This window comes from Abramis brama (genome assembly GCF_963993115.1).
Source record: "Abramis brama genome assembly, chromosome: 14".
In the NCBI taxonomy this organism is placed as follows: Eukaryota; Metazoa; Chordata; class Actinopteri; order Cypriniformes; family Leuciscidae; genus Abramis; species Abramis brama.
The window spans coordinates 17,443,180-17,457,827 of NC_139976.1; the positions used below are offsets into that span (position 1 = coordinate 17,443,180).

The 14,648-nt window shown below is 35.8% G+C and overlaps 1 protein-coding gene across 4 annotated transcripts in view; it reads right to left on the reverse strand.

Moving 5' to 3' along the window:
• Positions 1–14,648, reverse strand: part of LOC311096484 (CASK interacting protein 2) — a 54,534-nt gene that overhangs the window by 13,800 nt on the left and 26,086 nt on the right. For all 4 annotated transcript variants that reach the window (XM_084135668.1, XM_084135671.1, XM_084135670.1 and 1 more), the window contains exons 6-12: positions 11,959–12,054; positions 9,779–9,891; positions 7,426–7,534; positions 7,009–7,117; positions 6,056–6,150; positions 3,309–3,426; positions 191–361 (exon numbers count right to left, since the gene is read on the reverse strand). In XM_084135668.1, the coding sequence (XP_083991794.1) occupies positions 191–361; positions 3,309–3,426; positions 6,056–6,150; positions 7,009–7,117; positions 7,426–7,534; positions 9,779–9,891; positions 11,959–12,054 (811 nt within the window). The remainder of the gene's footprint in view (positions 1–190; positions 362–3,308; positions 3,427–6,055; positions 6,151–7,008; positions 7,118–7,425; positions 7,535–9,778; positions 9,892–11,958; positions 12,055–14,648) is intronic.

A 14,648-nucleotide genomic window follows, 5' to 3' on the forward strand; every position in this document is an offset into this window, starting at 1 on the left:
AGCTTTAGACTAGGAATCAAAAGAGTTTGGAAAATGTGATGGGCTAAAGTGCAGTTTGTGTTGTTCGCATGATCAAGGATGGAGGACTTTTTTGCCCTCAAAGATGCTTGAATGGGCTCTTGAGGTTAGATTATAAGTTTGCAGGCCTGTATACTTGAATTCATCCCTAACAGTCTAATTCTCACGCTACCTGAGTGCTGATCCAGACCGTTGTGGCGAGTCAGTACAGGACGGGTGGATGAGTATAAGGTGTAGGAGTCATCAGTGTGAGAGGTGTGATGAGAACTGTGTGAGGGCAGGGCTCGGGACAGAATGTGATGTCTCTGGTTGGGCAGTGAGGCCTGCCGGGAGAGAACGCCCCCTATGGACACAACATTGAAACACAAATAAGGCACCATGGGCACAAATGAAACATCATCCTTGAGAAAGATGATTCCATTGGAGACATGCTTTAAATGATATAAACTAAAGGTAGTTTATGGAAGTTTGGGGTTTGCACATTTAAAAAAGAGGGTTAAAAAAAAAATGCAGCAAGGATGCATTAAATTGATCAAACACATTTTTAAATACTGTGACTTTTCTATTCCTCAAAAATCTTATCTTAAAAAAAGTATCACATTTTCTACAAAAATATTAAGCAGCACTGTTTTCTTGAGCACCAAATCAGCATATTAGAATGATTTCTTAAGATGTTACATTATGATGTTACACTAAAGACTGGATTAATGATGCTGAAAATTCAGCTTTGCCATCACAAGTATAAATTACATTTTAAAATAACCAGTTATTTTAAATTATTATTATTTTATTATATACAATATTAGTGTTTTACTGTATTTTTGATCAAATAAATGTAGCCTTGGTGAGACATCTTTCAAAAACATTAAAAAAATCTTACCAACCCCAAGCTTCTGAATTAGTGTAAATATTCATTTTATTATTCATTAAATAAATAATAAAAGTGAAAAAAGAAAATGACATCTTTAAAGGAATTGTTCACCCAGAAATGAAAATTCTGTCATCATTTACTCATCCTCATGTTGTTCAACCTGTTTTTCTCCATACAATAAATATAAACGGGGTCTAAAACAACATTGGACTTTCATTGTATGAATAAAATATTTTTGGCATTCCATAGAACAAGAAAGTCATACAGGTTTGGAATGACAGAATTTTCATTTTTGTGTCAACTATCCTTTTAACATGAAAGACTGAGACGGAACTGGGGAGGTTTTAGCATCTTGAGGAGATAAAACGGATGGGAGAAAAACCCCAGCACAACGAGATAAGTGGTTGGGTCTTAATCTGGCGGTTTTGCCTCCATCATGTCCTCTTCAGCAGTATTGAAGCAGGAGCTTATAGTGGAGGCTAATTTCGTACGAGCAGCAGGATGTTGATGCTGTGACATGACAGAATGCTGAGTCTGCCGCTGCGCTCGCTCTCGCGCACAGAAAGAAAAAAAATACCAGACTCATTTCAGGGAAAGATTTTCTGCTCAGGCCCTAGCAATCTAAGGCCAGCTCCCCCTTTCATAGAGGCACATGGCTCTAAAGCTGATCCGCCTGCCCCCAATATGTTCCTGCTAATCCCATTAAAGTGTGTGTCTGCGTGAGACTTTATCAATGGACTACATGTCCACATGTCCATACAAGAATTTATGAGAACTGCACTAGTTCAGTATAGCATTATTTTGATATGCATACTGTGGGATACAAATGTCAGAGAGCGCATTTAAAATCTGGGATTCAAATTCTATTTTAAACCTGAAAATAGTGAAAGTTTCAGGATTATGAAGGATTTAAAAAAAAAAAAAAGTTATTCAAAATAATTCTGCACTACTTTTAAGTCAAAAACTATGCAGCTTTCTTTAAAGCAAAAGGGTGACAGTATTTCAATACAAATGCTGTTAATATAATATAAATGTATACTATAATGTATGGCGGAATAGCACTTGGGAGCACTTCGACTCGGCGCAGTAATATCATCACTCCTGAAAAATCCTCTCCCCCTCTCCCTCTCACTTCTGTCATTAGAACCAACGTGACTTTTTACTGCGCCGAGTCGAAGTGCTCACAAGTGCTATTCCGCCATACATTATAGTTATCCTTTTTAGTATTCCCGCTTAGAAAAGCGCCATGTTTTATTTTGTGTCACCATACTTGGTCGTGTAACTACTCGTGTAACTGTATTTAAATAGGGAAAATGTGGAGGTGTTTGGTCGCTTCTAACTTCATCTCTGTTTGGATCCTAATGAATGAACTGGGCTAAGCTAAGTGCTATCAAAGTGTCGCCGCGCGGCAGAGCGATTGAGTGCACGCACTGAGACGAGAGAGGTATGTATCAACTCGTCTTAGTTAAGGGAATAACAGTTTAATATGAAAAAACGGTGGAGTGTTCCTTTAAAAAGTGCAAAAATAACATTAAAATGGGACAATATTTAGAGCAGAGTGCTGGAAAAAGTGAAGCAATTGAAAGCCCTTGAAAAGTGCTTGAATTTCACTTAAAAGGTTTTACGAACCCTGAGATTAATAATGTTTTAAAAAAAAACATTCTGCCACAATACCATGTTTACAGTTTGTATTGATACATTGAATACATGAATGTTGGTGATTCGTGGATTGAAAAGCCTTTTATAAATTGTTCGTTCAAGGAACAATGTCTCTCCTGGTTTCCACGTCAGCGCTGGTTGATCTGATATCTGTGGTTTATAACAGAGAATTCTGCGCCAAATTTGAATGCTTCCCAATAGATCTCGGTGCAATGTTGTTAATTCTGCGGCAAATTCAAACTCTTTCTCACTGGATCTCCCAGCGCTGTGTAGTAACGGATATCGTTCCACAAGTAAACCTATTCTGAGCTTGCGCTGCGCTGTCTATCATTGCTCCGAGCCGATAAACTGTCCACACAGCTTAAGCGAGTAGTGCGGTTTCCTTTCGTTTGCACTTTGATGTTTCTCATATGCAACATAAAAGGTAGCTCTCATCAGTTGGGCAATGTACTGGTGATACCAGTGTGATGAACAAAATGTAGTTGCACCAGCAAGAAAAAAGGTCGCAGTCTAGAGCCCTGATAATTCAGAATGAAAAACATTTTATTGAAATAGGAAACATCCCTAATGGATTTTTGGACCCCATAGCATCCTGTGTTGTTGTATAAAAAATAAAAAATAATACTGTAACTGACTTTATCTTTAGTGGGAAATGTAGCCAAGTAGATAGGTTATCATAATTTGACAATGAACCATATTTTTGTAGGGAACAAATAAATGCTTGAGTATGTTGAACAATAAACAGATTTTTTCAATATACCTGATCTGCGACTAATGACCTCCACGATGGAGGGAGGAAAGAATCCCACACGGTCAGTGCCTCTCTGACTGTCATGGATGTGCCCTTTCCAACGTCCATCCATGTGCTGCTCTAAGACCTGGAACAGACCAATGAGATCACAGGATATTCAGGACCAACAGGTCTTACACCGTGTCCTAACCAGTCACAACGAAACGTGATAAAAGGCATCTTTTCCATGTTAATCAGTGTTTTTGTCCTAACCAGCCGCAACGGAGTGGCTAGAAGAACAACATACAAAGTATGACTGATTATGTGATTTATTTCATGTTAAAAGCATCTTAAGTGAGTTTGAATATTATTTCGCATGACCTTTATATCCACACTGAAAGCGATAATGGATAATTTACCTCAGATCTTGTAAATAAATGAAAGGATTATTTAAGGTTCAAACTGTGAACTTAAAGTGAACAAACAAGTTTATTCTATGACAAAGACTGTTTTAGTCACTCAGTGTATTTTTAATAATGTTAAAATGGTGTAACATTCATGAATTTGATTATGTACTTATCCATTTCGTTGCGAGTTGTGCGCTTAGAGAGAGACTCCGCCCACATGCTCTTCTAATTGGCTGTGTTTTGCGATACTGTCTCATAGTAGTGTCGCGTCTGTTGTGGACAGACAAAAAGCTTGTGGCTAGAATCTTATCGCATTGCATCTGGTTAGGACACTGTTAAACATTTTTAGAGAATTCGAGCTAATGAGACGTCGCTTTTATTTTTGTGTGTAATCATATTAAATAATCTACGATTTAATTATAGCCCACAGTGTACCCTCCACTATTCAAAATTGAATAACCTTTGTGTCATCAAGTTTTAATTAACCATCTTCTAACCTTTTCTTCTAACCTCATGGCCAAGCCTGTGATCGTTTCCTCATTTGGCCGAACAATGCGGTAAATGAAGTCAGTTGACATTCCACACATGGCAGAGAGGACCCGACATGACTGACATGAATGTGTGTTTAAAACAGGTCTGGAGACAGACACTACGAATACATGTCTGAGTTTTTTTTAGAAGTCACTTAAATAAAAGAAAAACTACAAATCAGGTAATGGGGCAAACATGTCCCTTGTATGATTGCATGACCAATGTGAAGAAGACTATGTGAATAAACATGTGGACAAGCAATATTGATTTGGGTTGAAATAAATCTATTATCCTATTTGTCTAATGTTTCTAATGTTTAGTCCAGTTTAGAATAATTGCTAAGACTGCTCAAATTATATTTTTGGATAATCTATATACTTTTATAGTATGCATTAATATTTAGAATTTTCATTTTAGGTTTATTCTTTAGTAAAAGTTTTTTATACTTCTATTTAGCTTTATTTTTATATTTAAGTATTTAAGAACTTTCAGTTAGTTGCCAAGGCAACATTTCAAACTTTTGTTTAAGTTTTTTATTTAATATTTATATTTTAATATAAAATTTGTAATAATTTTAATTGGTCAATGCAGCGTTGTTATTGTAAGGTAAATTAAAATTAAGCATTATTGAGATCCATAAAAAGCTATAATAACTCGAATCAATCATTTTATCATAATTTTATGAATAAACATTTATTTGGAATTCAATTTACCACCTTTTTTTCCAGGAAAGGAACATCACAACGCTATTTACACCAGGTAAATAGTGCTGAGTTTTGTGAAAAGATGCAATTTACTATATAATTCAATAATAAATCGTTTACATTAAAAGGGGACATGTTTGCGAGGAAAAGAATGACAAATACTCATGGCTAAGTGCTATTTCAGCATTTTAGTGCCTGGGTAAACTACTGTTGGTGATTAGTAAATACGTTTTTTATGTGAAATACAATCTGCAAATGAACCACGTTGTTTAATGATCTCACCCCATAGTGCTTTGTTTCTCAAAACCACATTTTAAAGGTCCACATCTGTCTCTTAAAGGTGAATAACGGTTCATATTTTACCTCTTACTGTATTAATCATTGAGATATGTTAATTTACCCCTAATTCAACTCCCTAAAGTCCTAATATTGCTGTAAGGGAACTATCTTTCATTGCTATCTTTTAAAAACGCCTAAAGTCTCTTATGTCACACTGCCACAAAAGCACAGCAGTCTTTTATGCTGGCAGAATGGACGCCTAAAGCTATCTATACAGACAAGGTGTGAACAGTGACATAGCGTACATGCGGCACTGAGCCTCGGGCTGCACTCTATAGAGTACACGCACAGTCTTTTAGTGGGGGTGAAGCACACTGTTATGAAGGGAAACTAGGCTGAACACACACTACTATAGCACAAACAACAAGCTACGGTTCATTCAAGTCAGACATCAAAGGATGATTGGCAAAAACCTGTTGCAACATGCTAAAGTATTCTCTGTAGGGAAGACCAAATTACCATCCTCACTTGTTCACGTTACTGCTGTGTCTTATGTGGAGGGCATGATTATATCAGTTAGAAATATGATATGCAATGCTGAATGTTGTCTTGCATCTTAGTGCATATTTTAAAACTGCTTTCAGCTTTACTGTTTCTTCCACTAGTCTAAACTTTGTTGTTTTGGGTTTTGATGTTTCTGTGATTCATCAGAATATAGTTATTTGGTAAGAATGCAGATCAAGGCAACGCTCAAGCACATTGCCAATTATATAGGCCAATTGCATAACACACATTATACAGTATTAAATTAGGACACCTCTTGTGAGAAATAGTGGGGTGTTTCTTTTAAGCCTACCATGATTACATCTCCTGCCCGGATGTTGAGTGCAGTGGGGTCATGGAGATTCCAGTAGTCCTTCAAAGCTCTCACCTGCAATGCTCCACTGGCATCTAATGTCACAACCCAGGACAATGGATGCATGAATGAGTGAGAATGAGAGAGACAGAAAAACAGTTTGCATTGAAAATATTCATCATTCCTCTACTCGGGGTGGAAGTCATTTTTGAGGTCTTGATATTAACCAAGGTACACAAAACTACTACCTGAAATTCGATTGGGGTTTGTTCCAATAAAGAAGTGTAATAAGCAGAATTTAAAGAGGAGTAATGTAGTGTTTAAATACTCTGAAGCACATCTGAAAATGTAATGAGGAGCTGAGCTCAGAACAGGGATGCTAAACACCCCTCATCTTCAAACACAGCTCCTTCAGCTGTTTTAGTGCTCGTATCAAAGCGTGCACTTCAAAGACAACAAGCTGCTGGATTACAGGAGGGACAGTAGAAGGGTGCAGCAACTAAACACATCCAGACATACAGTGCGCCTAGACACACACACGCAAACAGGTAAACAAAACTTTTAGCTAAATCTCCAGGCATGTTATGCAACTCTATAAGGTTTATGACAAAAGCTATGAAAGCAGATTCCCAGAAACGAACACACAACACAAAACACCCTCTAGACAACTATTGTCTACATCCAGTCGAAGCTAACAATGAACAAAAACATGTGGCCTGACACTAAATAATATAAGGTACATCAACAGTAGAAAGAGAGAGGGAAAGGAAAGGAAAGGAAAGGAAAGGAAAGGAAAGGAAAGGAAAGGAAAGGAAAGGAAAGGAAAGGAAAGGAAAGGAAAGGAAAGGAAAGGAAAGGAAAGGAAAGGAAAGGAAAGGAAAGGAAAGGAAAGGAAAGGAAAGGAAAGGAAAGGAAAGGAAGAATAAAAAAAGAAGTTTTAATTTCTGAGTCACCTCTAAGGAGTTGTTTGATTTCTTTGCTGGCATGTGAAGTGGTGAACTGGTTCACAATGTCCAGGGCTGTTTGATTGTAGGTGTTGCGGTTGTTCACATCAATCCCAGTCTAAGTGACAGATGGTAAACGAGTGGATTGAAATGTGATGGTTAGTTCAGTAAAGAAAAAAACTTTGTATACAAACAAAAATACAAAATGATATATCACTGTGTTCTGATATGACAGACTCGAGCACTTAACTGTGAATTGTCTTTCCCAGAGTATTTATTCATGATAATAAATCTGACATAAGTTCACTTTAAACTCTCTTAGAAATAAATCATGTATTGCCATGGTCCATCTTGTGTGGGGACAGAAAATATGCAGATGGTAAATCAATCAACACTGTTCCTATTATTCTGTTTGTATCTACTTACATCAAGCAATAATTTTACTACTTCCGTTTTCCCGTAGAGGGCAGCCTCGTGCAGAGCCGTTCCAGATTTAGTGGTTCTGTTTATGTCAATCCCAGCTTTTAGCAGCAGTCTAAAAATGAGTGATAGACCACAGCGACACATGAGCCATCCTGTCCACAAGACACGAACAAAATCACTCATGTCTTTAATAAACGGTACAGTGAGCTGCTCATTACCACAAGATTAAACCTGGCATGGTCATCAGGTATTATACTGTACTATGTCCTTTATTAAATAGCTATTTGACAAATTAATTAACAAATTGATATAAAATATTGATTTCTGTTGAAATGAATTTAAAATGCGAGAAGAAACAGGCTATAGAAAAATACAGTATGAGAAACATGAAACTAGCAAAACTATGTAGGAGATTTTTCTGTTAAGCCTGCAACAATACAAAACTAAAATCAACACCAAAAATTGCAAATGTGGGCTGGACTGAAACTAAAACCACATGATGATAGTAAGTTCAAGACCACCAGCAATGGGGTCAAAAGTCATGGCAATTTAAAGCTTTTGAGTAACAAAAACAGCCTGTGCAATCAATCAATTTTACATTCTGAGTGTCTCTTCAGGATTCAGTCTCCAAAGCAGCAGTGCAGTCTCCATTTCCCATTGAGCTAATTGATTCATTCAGCCAACTGAACAGATTAAAGGCTTGCCTTCCCTCTTTAAAAGAGGTAACCAAAAGTGTTCACCCAAAAATTCACCCATTTAGTCATGATGACTAATGTACTGACATCACGAGAAATGTGAAGAACCTATTGTGTGCTTCTGACACATCATTTTTGTAGTCTGTATGACTTTTGTTGTCCATTTCAGAGCTTTTCAGAAATTATCCATAAATAACGATTTGGAACATTGTGCATATGGACCAAATTTGTAGAACTTTTTGGAGACGCCTTTAACTTCCATTATATGGAAAAGAGCAACCAATATATTCTTGTGTGTCCCACTGAAGAAAGTAAGCCATACAGGTTTGGAACAACATGAGGGTGAGTAAATGATGACAGAATGTTCATTTTTGGTTGAACTATCAGTCAGTAATCAACATGACAATAATAAAATGTAGTAAAAATGTTGATTGATGAATTGATTTCTTGTTTCAACACATTTTGTTCAGCATAAATTCATTCAGTTTTTATGAAGGCCAAGCAACTGAATGTTTTATACTAATAAGTGTAGAGCGGCCGCCTGTTACCACTGTCATTCTTTCCCATGTTTACAAGTTCCAGCATTCCAGAAAGTCAGTGGAGGGGAGAGCTGAAGCTTGAACTTTCATATATGGTTACTGCTAGAGGAGCATGTTGAGCAGCTGACTGGCTGGTGTAACCCTATTCGGCCTCATTCCTATGCATGTTACCATCACAGCGCACTCAGAGGGGAGGGCAGCCCAGGTCAACACATCCACACATTAACAAACGCACTACACACACTACACTCATTCCACACCTTCTCTTCACCTCACTTGCTCGACAAACATGTCAACAAGGCGTCCAGCCAAAGTCTGCATGACTGACTGCAGAAAAGACAGACAACCTCCCTCCCTCCCGGCACGCTTGCATGTCTGCCTATAGAAGTTTAAGGCATAATAGGTATGCTCCAGATGCGACGGACATATCAAAATGTAGGTAATGTATCTCAATTTTGGCCAAATTTTAAGATGCCACTGCATGAATTCTCTGTGAAGAATGCAATCCTAAAATGCATTGCAGCCACACACACATTATTTTTTATTATTAATATTATTAAAATAAATCAATATTTAATAATAAATAATTACAGTACTTTACAAATACAATTTTTTTCAGGCTGTAAAAGCTAAAAAGAAAAGAAAAGTAAAATAAATCCAAGATGGCAGATGGAATAGAAATGTTCATCATAAATAAACGATAGGAAACGATGATCATAAACTTATTTTCCATTCACCACTTGAAAATAATTGATAAAAACTAATCAAGAATAATTGAAATGGATTAAAACTGGTGTAATCAAAAAATTTACTATTAGCTAATGTTTGTGCGCGCAAATGTTATTTGTTTTTATATACCTATTAGATTATCGAGCCAATTGCAAGTCAAGTCTCCCTGCTATTTGTGTGGAGCAGGGACTTGCTGCCTATGTCAAGCACTCCAAATCATTCACTTGTGAGGCTCCATGACCACCTATGTTGGTAGTATGCAGCTCACTATGTTTTTAAAAAGAGCTCACCTCTCTGAAACAATGACAACAGTTTGAGTGCACAAGCTGATATGTAGACTTAAAGGAAGATTTAGAAAAACAACAGGATTCAAGGGGTTAGGGAAAAGTGGACCTGATGATGTCCTTATGGCCGTTGCGGGCAGCCAGATGCAGGGGGGTGTTATCTCTGCCATTCCCTTCTAAGAGAGCTACCACCATGTTACTGCTCAACAACAACTGGGTCACCTGTAAGAAAGAATTAAGAAACAGTGAGAAAGTGATCCGAAACTAGAGAACTTTCAGCCAAAAAGCGCTACAGTTTTGCCTACTTGGGTCTAAACAAGATGTCACTGCCAATTTAAAGTAGAGGAAAACAACCAGCCTGGCATATGACTTTGTACTCCCTGGCATTGAGAATCTATCAAATGGAATTCAGTTTCCAGCTGGGGCAGAATCCTCCTGCAGCCCAGCAACTGACTCGCTGGTGTGCTGCTAAATTAGACTCATTCCATCAGCCCGACTCTCTGCAGCATTTGCATTCTAGAATTCCGAATGACTAGAGTAAAAGATTAAATAGAAATAGTTCACCCTGGCAAATCTAGTTTGAGGTGAATTAAAGATCTCTCTGTCATCAGGAAAGCTCTCTCAGGCAGTTTGTATGAGCTTACTGATATTCTTTGCAACTGAATGCGCACGTAATACAGTCTTCGCAAAAATAAACAAGAACTCTTTCAAGCTTTGTTATGTCATGAACTCCTGCTTATAATTATATTTGAGAATGCAGTGTGGAAAGAGATTCAGCACTATAAGCTTACACTGAGACTGGGATAAATACGTTAGAAGTTATAAAAGGCACAGCAATTTTAAATCGGATAAGCCCAAACTATATTGATGCAGAAATACCAATAGCTGAACAATTCCATTGCACCCAGCTTATACATAATCTGATAATTATTTAAATGTTATGGCCAATAACAATAAGTTATCAATATAAAATTCTATACTATTTTGTATAAATAAAGAATAAAAAAAACACTAAAAACAAAAAACTAGAGATAAAGTGTGATGCCGATACCGATTTTCTTTCAAAGAATTATAATTGACCGCATATGCAAATAAAAATCTACTTTTCTTCAATTTCATTTAAAAAAAAAAACAAGTAAAAAGACTTTTAAATTAAGATCAAATAAATGCAATAGAATAAAGAGAGATATGAAATAAACACGGCTTTAAGTTTTTTAGGTGGGTATACAGTATATTCAGGTAAGAAATACAACAGAAATTAAAAGGAATCAAATGTAAAATAACACTGGATAGTCTTCATTGTAAAAATTCAATAAAGATTAGGCCTAATGCAATTAGTTACAAAAGTTATTCAGTGAAGAGCAGAGAGTTGTTTTATTTTCTTTTGTTATTTTATTAACATGACAGAAACCAGCAGGAATATTAGACTGCTGTCCCTTTAAGAGTTTATGCACAGATCCAATATAATGTTACACAACTTACGTTATCTTTCTAAACTAATTAGGTTCCAAAACTGACTGCGTTTAACTAAATACCTGCCAAGATGGGCATTTTGACTTTTTGTGTGGAATTTTGTGTGTTTGACAATTTAAGCGCAGTAAGCCACAAATGTTGGTACTTGCGACTCACAAGCTGCTTGAGACTGAGTGGTTTTCTGTATATAAAGTCTTTGCTACAGATGCATGTAGGCATGACAAAACTGTAATGTACAGTACATAAAAAAATATATATATTCATTTTGAGATTTCCAAAAGATGACATTTAATAATATTATACACACACACACACAAGCCGATATTGGATATAAACCATTTTCACCACCAATTAACTTTTATCTAGTTGAAAAGAAATGATTGTGTAGAGACTATTTCATATCCACAGGCTTATTTCCATTCAATGTAATGAAAATCTTATTTCTATAGAAAATCTATAGTGATAGCTTAAATCAAGCCATCTTCACTCAATAATTGTCAATAAGGCTTTAACAAAAGTTCATTCTGTTTGATATTGTTGGTCAGCACTGTGCAGGTAAACTGCAAGATTATTATCAATCTTTTTCTTTTCTTTTTTTTGTGGCATCTCTGATATATGCTTTTTGAGAACTGAATAGCACAATTCAAACACATTAATCCCACTGAGGGGGTATAGTGCCAGGCCAAGTTACAAGGTCACAACAGATGTTGTTGTTATTATTATTATTATTATTATTATTATTATTATTATTATTATTATTATTATTATTATTATTATTATTGAAAGCGCCACTCTCAAAATCTCCTCCCGGCTCACCTTGAGTCTGCCAAACTCACAGGCCAGATCCAGAGGGGTCTTCTTCACCTTGTTGACAGTACAGGGGTTGGACTGGTGTTGTAGCAGCATTTCAGACTGAGGGATACAGAAACAGAGATACAGTGAAAGGTCAGAGGAGCGGTGTCTGCTTGCATAAGGTTTCTGGGAATACACAATAAAAGACAATGTCAAAAGTCATATCGGTTTTAGCCTACACATATACTGTATGAAAAGCTGAAATAGCATCCAAAAAGGTCAAGGACTAAGAGGGAAAAGCCAGAGAAATACCGTTGATCCTTTGTAAATTATTATGTTATATGGCACACCGTGTATCCTATGACATTTTTTGTAAGAAAAGGTTTGACACTTGGAAAGGAAATACTCAGCATTTCAAGCCAAACAACTGGTCAATCTAACCTGGTTCTGAGAGGTATCAAATACACAGCTGGGTTAACTAAAAAAAAATGCATTGTTTTGAAACAAAGCCCTGGATCTGCAAAGTAATGTTATATCTTTGTTAGGAGTAGGGACCTCTTTTTTGCCTGGAGCGTGCAACGACATGTCTTGCATTTTCCTTCCTTTCCCTTTAGACAACATAAAACACTACGCATTTATCTAGCTGCCAAAGATCTGTAAAAAGCCTCAAAAGCAATATCTTGGTTTGAGTCGCAGCACATTCCTGAGTCACTATCAGTGCTGCATTCAGCCTTTTCGCCCATTTATTTTGAACAAACTACTGAGTGATGTAACTAGTGATGCACTGAAATTTTGGCAACTGAAAATACTTGTATTATAATATTATTGTATTGAATGAAATGTCAGTGCTTCAGTCAATGATTTTGGCCCACTATGTAACATTTACCTCAGAAAAGCCATTAATTTACATATTTCATTAGTCAAATAAATAGAGGGGAGAATTTTGCACTATATTGTATATTCATTTTATTTTTACTTAACCTGTCTTTATTATTTAAAGAGTGTTTGAATAAATCTGTCATGAAAACAAGTTATTGCAGCCACCATTTAAATTTTTACGAATTGTAGTAGAATATACAACTCGGATTTAATTTGTGTGTTGCTTTTTTTAAATAAATGTGATTTATTAATTGATTATTAAATAAACTTTATTTTCCGCTTTCCTTTAAATTCAGTTACGGAAAAAAATTCACTGGGGTGCATCACTAGATGTAACAAATGCAGACCCATAATTTGTGATGGCAATACAAACTTCTATGATTATCGTAAAAAAGAAAAATAATTTGTTGCATGGAAATCACTTGGTGTGTGTTCACTTGGTAGGTTTGGTCTGATTTAACCCTTAATCACTCCTAAAAAAGGATAACACTTAAGGTCTTTTAAAGAGCGATTGCATAAGGAAATATACATTTTTTATATGGAAAACTATATATCATTTTTTTTATTTACTTCTCAACTATACATTTATGCTGTGTTTTTGTGGAAATTTTGAAGTTTTTTACCTATTTACTGCACAATTACATAACTAGGCCATAAATTGGCTCATGAAAAATGATTTTTTAAAGAAAAAAATCACTTAAATGATGATCTTAATTAAATCTAAATAGTTTTTGGACATTGCTCTAGGTGTTAGGGATAGAATACTGACATCTGCTGGTTTGTGGAAAAACTTTAGAAATTATAATTAAAGAAAGAAAGTGCAATGACCACATATATCCAATAGAGGGCCATAGAGACTCATTCATTTTCACTTCATTGTTCTTGATGCTTCAACTTCTCTTCACAACTTTATGATATATATTTTGTGAATATTTATTTAAACATTTTGAAATACATAAAAAATATGTAGTTTTGTCAGAGTTAGAATTTGTTGTTGTTTTCTGATATATTTTGAATTATCTGCTTTTGCAAATTATTATACATACATTTGCAGAAACATTACAAGTCACCACTATGACATGACTGTAATATGTGTGTGTGTGTGTGTGTGTGTGTGTGTGTGTGTGTGTGTGTGTGTGTGTGTGTGTGTGTGTGTGTGTGTGTGTGTGTGTGTGTGTGTGTGTGTGTGTGTGTGTGTGTGTGTGTGTGTGTGTGTGTGTACAAGCTTGTTCCATGTTGCATATGTGACATTTTTCAGATTTATGCCAGTTTAGTTGATTTTATTTGCCAATTTCTATAAAAATGCTCTCTGTTGCAGTGACATACATGTGTGTGTGTGTGTTTGTGTGTGTGTATGAGATAGAAAGTTTGTTCCACTTTGGGTTTATGCTCTAGGACCAGACCTTCATTTAAATGTATTTTTTTTTAGATTTATGCCAGTTTTGTTTATTTTAATTGCCAATTTCTGTGAAAATGATCTCTGTTGCAGTCACATACATCTGTGTGTTTGTGTGTGTGTGTGTGTGTGTATGAGATAGAAAGTTCGTTCTACTTTTTATTTATGCTCTAGGACCAGACCTTGGTTTATTTGTAGAATTTTTCAGATTTATAATGGATTTACTTTTATTTTTTTGACAAACAAAATTAAAAAAAGTCATTTTTTTCATTTTCCCATTCATTTTCAATGTGGGGTCATTTTGACCCCAAAGACCTTAAAAGGTAAAAAAAAAAATTACACACCTTTAGAACAACCAAATCAAGCCCAGTTTTTTTGTGCATGTTTAGATAGATTATTAAGGAAAAGTCACAGAGTTTCATGCCCCTGAGATGAAGGT